Source organism: Littorina saxatilis, linkage group LG2 (genome assembly GCF_037325665.1).
Source record: "Littorina saxatilis isolate snail1 linkage group LG2, US_GU_Lsax_2.0, whole genome shotgun sequence".
In the NCBI taxonomy this organism is placed as follows: Eukaryota; Metazoa; Mollusca; class Gastropoda; order Littorinimorpha; family Littorinidae; genus Littorina; species Littorina saxatilis.
Window position 1 is genome coordinate 103,048,247 of NC_090246.1, and position 11,748 is coordinate 103,059,994.

Below are 11,748 nucleotides of genomic sequence, written 5' to 3' on the forward strand. Positions count from 1 at the left end.
TGAAAATATAGTCGTTTGTCAGAAAAATGTTTTCTTAGACCAAACAAATTTCTAGAAGTAGTGATGTATATCTTTAAAATCTGCAATCGACACCAGCTTTTATCATCTCTGTTTTTCTTCTTCTGGGTAGTTGGAGTTGTTTCCCTTCAATCACATACATTGTGTAAATATTCCTGCTAGCCTACATCTCGGTGAAATCAATCAGGCATCGTCATCTAATCTCATTATAAATTCATCCTGAACAGACCGAACGCTTGTAAGTCATCAAGATAGTTCGCATATTTATTTATCTTTCATTTTAAAACATAAAAACATTTGGAGAAGGATTGTCACATAATTGTTGGAAGGCAAGTCTGATTTCCGGGTGTGTCGTCTGCTATTCCGTATTCGTCAGCGATCGACAGACTGCAAGACACAAAACGTATCATATTACTTCTTGGCTTCTCTCTTATTTTTTCGCATAACTGGCTTGAATACGAAATTCGATATTATCAAGCTTACTTTTGTTTGTAACTTTTTATACAACTGTCGTAGCGTGCTGTTGTGTCATTTGGCTGGTACATGTGACGTCAGTGCCTCAGCCTGTGTGTCCTCCTGCACAAAATGGTTTGCATGTGTCTGTACATGTGATCATGACCTTTACTGGTAAGGGGGAGGGGGGAGGGGGGGGGGGGCGCGGATATAGAACCTCCGGTGAAGGGGGGGGGGGTGATATAGTTAGTGTGTGTGGGTGTGTGTGTGTTCGGGATGTTGGGGAAGGGGGATGTTGCAAAATATTCAGGCTTTTTTTTAAAGACCAAAATATGTGCATTTAGAATCCTCATATGAAGAATGTTTGTAAAGATTTACTTTTTTTTCAGATGTGAGGCATAGGAGTCATCATGGCGGAAAAGGAAGCATTGGAATTAAAAAGCAACTTGACGACTGGTCTGCTGGATCTGTTAGCAGGAAGCCGCCATGTGGACACAACAATCCATGTTAATGGACGCAGCTTCCAGTGTCACCGTGTTGTACTGTGTGCCATGTCACGCTACTTTGACGCAATGTTTTCTTCTGGTATGCTGGAGTGCCAGGCAGGTGAAGTGTTTTTGCATAATGCCCATCCTGCTGCCTTTGACGTGACGTTGCACTTTATGTACGGCAAAGATATTGAGCTCACTGCTGATAACGTTTGTGAGATATTGGAAATGTCATCAGTTTATCAGATCCCTGCCTTGCAGTCTAAGTGTGAGAGATTTTTGTCCAAGGATCTCTGCACAGGCAACTGTCTGACACGCTGGAAACTGTCATCGATCTACAGCTGCTCTTGGTTAGGGGAACGTTCTTGGGAGATGATTTTGCATCACTTCAAAGAACTCGCCACGACAGATGATTTCCACATGCTGGGCAAGGAAGAGCTTATTCGCATCATAACAGCTGATCGTCTGCAGGTAGAAAAGGAGGAAGAAGTGTGCAAAGTTGCACTGCACTGGCTGGAACATGATCCAGCAAGGATGGGGGTTCTTCATGACGTCTTCCAGCACCTGAAATTGCCCCTGATGACCCAGCAGTACTTGGAGTCACTGCACAAGGCAAAGGCCTACATCCGAGAAAACAGCACGGTATGTGAACTCGTGAACAAGTACGCTCACCGACAGAGACCAGGACTGCACAGCGCAAGCAGTGTGGAGGAGAGAGGGGAGCCTGATGAAATATTCCGTGACCGCAGCGAGGACGTGCTGGTGATGGTAGACGGGCGAAGGCAGGAGGTGGTCTGCTACAGTCTTCAGCGCAGGAAGCTGTTCACACTTGCCAAGTTTCCGTATTTTGCAGACGGCAAGGCAGCCTGCGTCCACCTAGGGGACATCTTTGTTTCGGGAGGAGTCAGCAGTGTCCGCGAAAAACGACTTGTCCGCTTCAACACAAAGCGCAACCGGTGGGACGAGTGCTGTGCCATGAACGAAGGTCGCTCCTACCACAATCTGGTGTCAGTGGGAGATCAGCTCTTTTCCCTCAGTGGTTTCCTCGATGATGAGCCGGTGAGTAGTATAGAGTGTTACACCTCTCAAGGTAACTCCTGGCAGAAAGCTGGGGATCTAGCAGCACCAGCAGGAGGAATATCGGCAGCAGCTCTGGGAGACATGATCTACATGTTTGGGGGTCGGCGCAATAGACATGAGAGGGAGATGCCCACCTTCCAGAGTTTTGACACTCGCACCAAAACTGCCTGCATCTTGAACGATCTGCCCCTTCCCACTTGCTGGAGTCAGGCCGTTGTGGTGGATGATTTCATCCATATATTTTGTCCCAACGGGCATGTGCTGGGCTTTGAGAAAACAGGACCACCGAGAATAATGACCGTCTCGCCCAAACTGGATGGCAACTACTTCAGCGTGGTTCATCACCGTGGAACGTTCCTCGTGATCCAGGTGGGAGATGCCAAGTACCACGATGAAGTCCGCATCTTTCAGCCTGACACAGGAGAGGTCCACATCAGGCACGAGCGACTACCTCGCTCTCTATGCGACTCGAAGTGGGTCAAGGTCATCATCAACCGCCACCACCTCAAGTATGAGTGTTCCCACCCCACTCATAGATGAATTGGGACTTTCAGAAAAGATGTAGGCAGCATTTCGCTAGTTGTGGGCACCAAAGGTTAGTACAAGGAGGCAAATAAAAGTCATCATTAACAGCTGCACCATTAGAATACATTTCATGTATCCATGCCAAGCACAGATAGAGCGATGCACATGGTCATTTAGGTCTAAAGAATTTCCACTCTGCTCACATATTGTTGTGGGCATTTTAGGGTAGCTATTTTTGAAAAAGGCTAACACCTAACTAAGGAAGATAAGCTGAATCATCCAGTGTGTTAAATTAGGAAGCAGAGGTTTAAGCAGCACCACATTATAATGTGTAGACAGCATGTGGCACAACATGCACAGAAGTTAGCGTTTCTGTCACAAACTTTCTGATCTTTGCTTCGGACATCCTACAGGAAATACCTGGTGATCTAAGGTTAAGTATTCATAAGATATGTCTCACTAAATAAAATATATTTGTCTCACTCAATTGCTTTGAGTCAGTTTTGTTGTTGTTAAATATCCACATATCAATGTGTTCAAGTTGACACCTGAAAGTCACATGTACACGCATTCTCATCATTTTTTTGTTAGGCATTAAAGCCATTTTTCTGAGCATTTTGTTGTATTGTTCATCGGAGAAAATATTGAGAGCCATCAACCAGTGCAGTATATCTTTTTTTGCAGCTGGGAAAAATTCACAGAGACATGCACACACAGTCACAATGGGAAATGATCTTCTTGCATGACGTGTGTACAGCACCGGTGTACTTGTTTTCATTTGTTTTGTTTGCCATTTTGAAAATGTTTGGCGATAGGAAAGCAGCATTCATCTGTGCTGCACTTGGTTCTTTTATATTGTTGTTTTTATTTTATTAATTGATTCATATTTTTTTTACTTATTACGCAGAAATTTCAGTTCAAAGAATTGTTAGTGATTCAAGCTGGTTTGTTGAAACTTTTAAGTCTTTAAAGGAATGTAACATCAATGTAACAAAGTCATTTTTGAGCACTTCATGCTTAATAATGATTATAAACATATTTCTCCTTATTAACATGACACTGTACTTTTTTTTTAACATTGTTGACTGTAAAGCTTCTTGGGTATTTTAGTTTGTTTATGGGTCTACTTGTACAAAGCTCGACTGCTGTCTCCCTTTTTACAGCCAGGCGCAGTTTTGGATGATGTTTTTGTATACATACATGCTTGTCTGTGTGTGTGAGAGAGAGAGAGAGAGAGAGAGAGAGAGAGAGAGAGAGAGAGAGAGAGAGAGAGAGAGAGAGAGAGAGAGAGAGAGAGAGAGAGAGAGAGAGAGAGAGAGAGAGAGAGAGAGAGAGAGAGAGAGCTCTTTTATTGAAGATCTGTGTAATGGACTGAATTCGTTAATGACATTCTTTAATGAACAAATCAGATTTGCTTCAGGTGGATTATTTGTAACTGCAGGTGCATTTATATATGGCTAAGTGATCTTTTTGTGCAATATCATAATATCATAAGTCCATGTGTGTATACATGTGTGTGTTTGTGCGCATGTGTGGGCGGTTGTGACATACCAGAAAATTCTTTAGGCCAAAACAAAAAAATTGTCTGTTTCTGGTAACATGGCTAACAAAAAAATAGGGTCGGTAGGTAGGGATTTTTTATTTTTTATTTTTTATTGTTTTACATCAAATGTAGACCAATAAAACTAACTTTAAAAATCGCGCAAAGAGACTGGATTCACTATACATAGAGACAAGACACTCAACACATTTACAAATCGTCAGCGGACTTTCGTTTTCACACGTTTTTGTTGTTCATTTTCTCACCCTGTCCTTTACCACCAAAAAAAAAGAAAATTTTGAGTTTGGAAAAAAAAAGTTTAGGGTCGGTGCCGAAATTTAGGGTCGGTCGGGTGACCAGAAACAGACAAATTTTTTTTTGGCCTTAGTGTGAGCGCAAAAATTAATTGTGTTCATATAATAACAGACAACAAGATTTTAACGTGGGGCATGGAGCTTCCTGCCTCTCCCCCCTCAGTCCCCCCTCTTCCCCCCTGTTTTAAGTTATGCCAAAGATTTGTTGCACACACACACGCACACACAGACACACACATACATGCATACACACATATATTCTGTCATTTTGTTAGTGTTAATCTCATCATTCTTGGCAACTATTACAACTATTAGTTCTGTGGATGAAGGGAATTTAAATGCTCTCAGTGAATGGGTATTTTTAAACATTTACAGATTTATTTTTCAGGCACTGATAAATTGTTATGTATTTTTGTAGTAGTTGTCTGTTTCCGTTGAAACTTATGAAAAGTCATGTATGTAGCATTTAAGCCTTAATTTGCATGTGGATATCAATAGAATTATGTTATTACTTGTGTTTTTGAGAGAACCTTTCAAAAGTGCCCACAACTTGTTCCTTACAATGCAATATACTTACAACGCTGTGCAAATGTTGTACATGTACATATAGTACTGCATCATAAAATAACAGAACGTAATATACAGTGGAACCCCCTTTTTAGGACCTCTACAGACGGGGGCAGTGGCGTGGTGGTCAGACGTCGGCCTCCTAATCGGGAGGTCGTGAGTTCGAATCCCGGTCGCTGCCGCCTGGTGGGTTAAGAGTGGAGATTTTTCCGATCTCCCAGGTCAACTTATGTGCAGACCTGCTTAGTGACTTAACCCCCTTCGTGCGTACACGCAAGCACAAGACCAAGTTCGCACGGAAAAGATCCTGTAATCCATGTCAGAGTTCGGTGGGTTATAGAAACTCGAAAACACCCAGCATGCCTCCCCCGAAATCAGCGTACGCTGCCTGAATGGCGGGGTAAAAACGGTCATACACGTAAAAATCCACTCGTGCTAAAACATGAGTGAATGTGGGAGTCTAAGCCCATGAACAAAGAAGAAGAAGAAGAAGAAGAAGAATTAGAAGAAGACGACGACGACCTCCACAAATATCAGAAAACAGGTCTTACAAAGTAGCCAGCGTGCTATGTAGGTAAAGTGAGAGAGGTTATCAACAGAAAATACTTGTATGAAAAAACAAGGTCTTCAAGGAGGGGGGGGGGGGGGGGGGGGGTCATAATCCGGAGGGGTCTTAACAGGGGGTTGCTCTGTGCTGTGGTGCCACGTTAGTATATGAATGTATGTACATAAGCCTGTAAGTGAGTTAGCACAATCCTGCCTATTGAAGTGCTTTAAGTGTCAATCTTGCTGTACAAACTGTGTAGTGTCCTGTGTAGTGTACTGTCAGTTTATTATTTATTAGTGAGTATTTCTACGCACATACCCTCCCAGAGGGAGGCTCATGGCGTTTACAATATGCCGTGTGAGATGGAATTTTTTACACAATATATCACGCATTCACATCGGCCAGTAAATCTCAAGCGTGTTAGGCGAGTATATACTTTCACGGCCTATTATTCCAAGTCACACGGGTATTTGGTGGACATTTTTTATATATGTCTATACAATTTTGCCAGGAAAGACCCTTTTGTCAATCGTGGGATCTATAACGTGCACACCCCAATGTAGTGTACACGGGACCTCGGTTTTTCGTCTCATCCGAAAGACTAGCACTCGAACCCACCACCTAGGTTAGGAAAGGGGGAAGAAAATAGCGGCCTGACCCAGGGTCGAACACGCAACCTCTCGATTCCGAGCGCAAGTGCGTTACCACTCGGCCACCCTGTCGTTACCACTCGGCCACCCAGACCACACAGTTTGTGTGTACGTGTAGTGAACAGTGTATCTGCATGCTGGGAATTCACGGCAATCGTCTGTAGGCTGGGTATAGGTTGGCATGGGTATAGGTTGGCATGGGTATAGGTTGGCATGGGTATAGGTTGGCATGGGTATAGGTTGGCATGGGTATAGGTTGGCATGGGTATAGGTTGGCATGGGTATAGGTTGGCAAGGGTATAGGTTGGCATGGGTATAGGTTGGCATGGGTATAGGTTGGCATGGGTATAGGTTGGCAAGGGTATAGGTTGGCATGGGTATAGGTTGGCATGGGTATAGGTTGGCATGGGTATAGGTTGGCATGGGTATAGGTTGGCAAGGGCTGCGAGGAGTGGTTTGGTCGTTGTCGTTCTACATGTCTTTCTGCATGCAGTGATTTTGTTTAACAAATGGCATTTAAGCTTCCTTATTGCAATATGTCTTGTTGGGCGCGGTTAAGGGTTGTTTGTTGGTTGTTGATTTGTGATCAATGTTGGAATGGTGTAATAAAATGTGCTTCATTGATTTTAGACACTGTAGCCAGGGAGGTGGGCAGTGGGGGCCCTTTGTTGTTGTTGTTGTTGTCGTTGTCTTTTTGTCTACATGCAGCAGTTGCCACCAAGTGCTATTTCAGCTTCATAGTTCTATGTCATGTTGGGGTTAGGGTTTGTTGGTCGGTTGTTAGCTAGTTCATGGTCAATATCTTGATGCTGTAAAATTGTGCCACAATAGTTTAAAGACTGAGTCGAGTGTATCTAGGGAGATGAGGAGGGGAGTGTTGTTGGTAACAATGCTGTGATTGTCAATATTGTCAATTTGATGTCCTATGTCATTCATTTGGTTCAGAGGGATCACTTCAGTAAGAAATCGGTGTAGAAGAGATGATTTAAAGTCTGAGAATTCAGCTTGGAAGAAAGGAAGGCTGAGGGCTTTGTGTAGGAAAACAAAATTCCAAAATATGAGAATTTAAGGTAACAGAAATAAAGGTCCAAGGAAAGTGTAAGACTTCAGAGCAGAGGCGATCGTGATGTAAATTGATAGTCTAGGGTACATCTGAGACATTTGTGGAGACAAAATGAATGTCTGATTATAATTTGAGTTTTTGTTGTAGATAAAAACAACAACAACAAAACAAGAAGGCCTACGTGCTGAGTCTTTGGTTAAGAAGAAACACACACAAAACGGCAATGCAAAGTAAAAGCGGACTTCAATGGGCTTTCTCCTGTTGCTCACTTTGTTGCACAGTAAAGGTTAGAAACAGGGTCACGCACTCCTTTTTCAAGACTGACAGTTCTGTGTCACTGTGGCATATAATGTTTCCAAATGTATACCCGGTGGGATTTTTAGTATGCCTTTAGAAACACAAAGCATTTTTGTGACGGGGAATCTCATGTTGCAACACACTTATCTGACTGTGCCGCTTTTTGAATGCAGTGCAGTGTTATGGTAATGGTATGAATAGTCTTGGTATTTGTTCATACAGCTGACACGTATGTGTTTGTGTGTGTGTGTGTGTGTGTGTGTGTGTGTGTGTTTGTGTGTGTGTTTGTGTGTGTGTGTAATAGAGGAGAGGCAAAGGTTGTACATTTCCCCCTGTGTTGCACATCAAAAGTTTGAAAATCAACTGTTGACAGCGCCAGCAGTATTTGATCATTTTGACCTCACATCAGAGAGCATAGTACGTCAAACCATATGGGTCACTAATGTTTGTCTTCAGCGAATGCTGTTCCAAATGAATTACAATGGTTATTGTCATGATTTATCACAGATTTTGAATAGGGTGATGCATAATTTTTGAGAGATGGGATTTATTAAATCCATATTGCAAATGAATGAAACCCTGAGTAATGAATGAAACTCTTACTGTTTTTGGCAAAAATAGAAAACATAGTGTGAACTACTGCTTTTCTGGTATGAGAGTTTTGACTAGGAAAGTAGATTGTCTGGTGTCTGAGTTTTGACTAGGAAAGTAGATTGTCTGGTGTGAGAGTGTTGACTAGGAGAGTAGATTGTCTGGTGTGAAAGTTTTGACTAGGAAAGTAGATTGTCTGGTATGTGAGTTTTGACTAGGAAAGTAGATTGTCTGGTGTGAGAGTTTTGACGAGGAAAGTAGATTGTCTGGTATGAGAGTTTTGACGAGGAAAGTAGATTGTCTGGTATGAGAGTTTTGACTAGGAAAGTAGATTGTCTGGTGTGAGAGTTTTGACTAGGAAAGTAGATTGTCTGGTGTGAGAGTTTTGACTAGGAAAGTAGATTATCTGGTATGAGAGTTTTGACGAGGAAAGTAGATTTGCTGCTGTAAGTCTCAGTTGCGAAGATTGTGTTTTAACAGCATCAGAGACTTTATTTGGCGGCGTAACAACGGTCATACACAAGATGGTGGGAGTGTCAGCCCATGAACAAGGAAGAAAAACAAGTTTTGAGGTTTCACCACTTTTAGCTTCAACGGATAATGCCAATACAGCAGCAATTTACTGGAATCGATTTGTGAGGAAGAAGTATTCGGGCATCGAAGGGAGCCTTCAGTATATCCCATGACAGTTTTACTGTCTACTATGTTCATGTTTTCGTCTAGCTGTTTCACCCACACAATGCCTGGAAGCAAATTGTATTTGAAGTGATATTGCTTGCATATACTAATGTTTTCCTTTTGCCAAAACAGTAATGGAGTCTTGCTATAGATCGATACTGCTGATGGTACAGCTTTAATATTGTCAAAAATATTCTCATTGTTTAAATGTTGATTGGATATCTGTCAGCAAGGGGACGATTGTGGGTCTCTCAGTAATAGTCTCACAGTCTGATAGAAACACATTGTGGGTCTCTCAGTAATAGTCTCACAGTCTGATAGAAACACATTGTGGGGCTCTCAGTAATAGTCTCACAGTCTGATAGAAACACATTGTGGGGCTCTCAGTAATAGTCTCACAGTCTGATAGAAACACATTGTGGGGCTCTCAGTAATAGTCTCACAGTCTGATAGAAACACATTGTGGGGCTCACTGTAATAGTCTCTCAGTCTGATAGAAACACATTGTGGGGCTCTCAGTAATAGTCTCACAGTCTGATAGAAACACATTGTGGGGCTCTCAGTAATAGTCTCACAGTCTGATAGAAACACATTGTGGGGCTCTCAGTAATAGTCTCACAGTCTGATAGAAACACATTGTGGGTCTCTCAGTAATAGTCTCACAGTCTAATAGAAATACCCCGTCTGTAGAAGGACCAGTATGCTCTTTTCACAATGTCTTCGTCTTTGATTTTGTTTTCCCCCAATAGTTTTCACACACAAAAACAAACTACTTTTACATTCCGCGTGTGATCACATAAGAATCTCTTTGACAGTTTTACCCTACGTTTTACTTCTGTTTTTGAGTTTACGAATGTTGTATTGCAGACTTGTTTCTGTGGGTCAGCATTAGTACCATTTACAACTTATCTTGCCATTTTTCTGTCTGTCTTTCTGTCTTATTTATAAGAGAGAGGAGTCCGCCGTTGCCAAAGAAAGGGCAAAGAATTTTGTTTTGTCAACATGAAAGTATATTCTAAGTCATATGAAACTGAAAACAACAAAACAGGTGAAGTCGTTCAAAGTCTTGTGTAAGTTATGATCGAAGTATTATCAATTCGGGTTTAATGATAAAGCCCAGTAGACATGTAGACGAATTTGCATTATTTACATAATCCTTTGTAGTATACTTAGAAAATGGTATCTGCGATGAGAAGACGCTATTGAGACAACCTACAATGTACGCTCCACTGCAGGTGTCCTTTCCTGACAGGTATATTTTCAATGGTGACAGCTATAGACTGCAGAAGATGTCCGTTATTAGGAGGGGCCTCACCTTGCAGACAGAACTGCACATGTATGTACTTGGGCCTAGATTTAGTGAGCCTAGTATTACACTGAGCCTAGTATTACACTGAGCCTAGTATTACACTGAGCCTAGTATATTACACTCATATGCTGTTCAAAGCCAAAGTCAAGCTTCTTTGAGTTGTACCGTAATGTTCTTGGGACAGTTGTGTTGAGCCTTTCCCCCCACTGTTGTCGATATTGTTCATTTGTTTGGCAGGTACCAGGTCTTGCCTTTTAAAAATCGTTATGAGAATGCACAAACTGCTGTTCACGTTGTACATTGTAACTGGTGCTTTAGATGGCGAACAAAAAAGATAATCAAGAAATAAAACATGGAAGAGACGTCGTGTGTTCGTTTGTTTATAAATTTGAATGTGTTGTTTCTGTTGATTCAGTTTCGTTTCTAACGGTCGAACTACTGTATTGGTTCTTTGTTTCTGGCATGATTTTCTCTCTAAACTCTGATTGTTCTCCCCCTCCTCCTGGCCTCTCCTGTCGCACAAACGCACGCTCATATATACGACAGAAACAGACATTCACACGCACATACATACACCCACACACACACGCATGCAGGCATAAAAAACCCACACACACCGTCAAACATACACACACATACACAACATTCAAAGAAACGTGTATAGATGTATCATTCACAATCTTTGGGACATAACTCTGATTTGTATCCATGGCAAACACGTTGATCTCTAAAGTCAGTAGAGTGCATTTAAACAGAAATTACCTTTAGGCTTTCAAGTTTGGAGATCAGGGTTTTGACGCTTCGCTGGCATACGCCTTTGTCTGGTAAATGTTCTTATCCAGGACTCGCGCAAACACTAATACACACACACACTCACACACACACACACACACACATAAACACACACACACACACACACACACACACACACACACACACTCTCTCTCTCTCTCACATACACACACACTTTCACACGCACATACACACACACACACACACACACACATACACACACACGCATACACCCACACACACAGAGTGCAAGTTTGGAAGCGATTTAAATGTTACCTGCGCAAACATTCTGATCACAAAAACATGTTTATCTTATTATGTTCTCATAAAAAGCACATACCATATTTACTTTAATGACACGAGTAACAAAGTGGACGGCTGTCAATCCCTAAAAAAAACAACCTGTTACATTTATTTTGCCTTTGGGAACGTCACACAGGAGTGAAAACATGACACACCCTTATTCGAAATCTCAGGACATATCATCATATGACACTAAACAGACTGCACAAAACAGCGCTGAATAGCGGTAGAAATAAGGACTCTTGACGGCTACCGTTTTGCAATTCACTCTTTATGTTTAGCGGCTTTAACAATCAGAGGATTACGGGAAAACTGCTTGTGCCAGACGTGTGTCTGGCTTGCGCCTGGCAATAACAAAGTCAATAGAAACATTGACTATCGACCCACAGACGCCCGCCATTCACGTGCGCTGTCGTGATTTAAATCTGAATGAATACTGCTGACAGTTAAAGGGGATTTAAATGGAAGAAAGAAAACTGCGGCATTCTTTCACAAGCACTCTTGGGTTAATAGCAGAGCCGTCGCGACTACCG

The 11,748-nt window shown here is 42.0% G+C and overlaps 1 protein-coding gene across 1 annotated transcript; it reads left to right on the forward strand.

Annotated features, from left to right (window-relative positions):
• The first annotated feature begins 128 nt into the window (after positions 1-128).
• LOC138960399 (kelch-like protein 21) lies at positions 129-5,612 on the forward strand. Its single transcript, XM_070332300.1, has 2 exons — positions 129-256; positions 861-5,612. Exon 2 carries the CDS (start codon positions 882-884, stop codon positions 2,577-2,579), a length of 1,698 nt encoding a protein of 565 aa, XP_070188401.1. The 5' UTR covers positions 129-256; positions 861-881; the 3' UTR covers positions 2,580-5,612.
• Positions 5,613-11,748: the final 6,136 nt, after the last annotated feature.

Excerpts from the sequence above, each read along its gene's own strand:
- LOC138960399 (XM_070332300.1), top strand. The coding sequence starts at position 882 with ATGGCGGAAAAGGAAGCATTGGAATTAAAAAGCAACTTGACGACTGGT.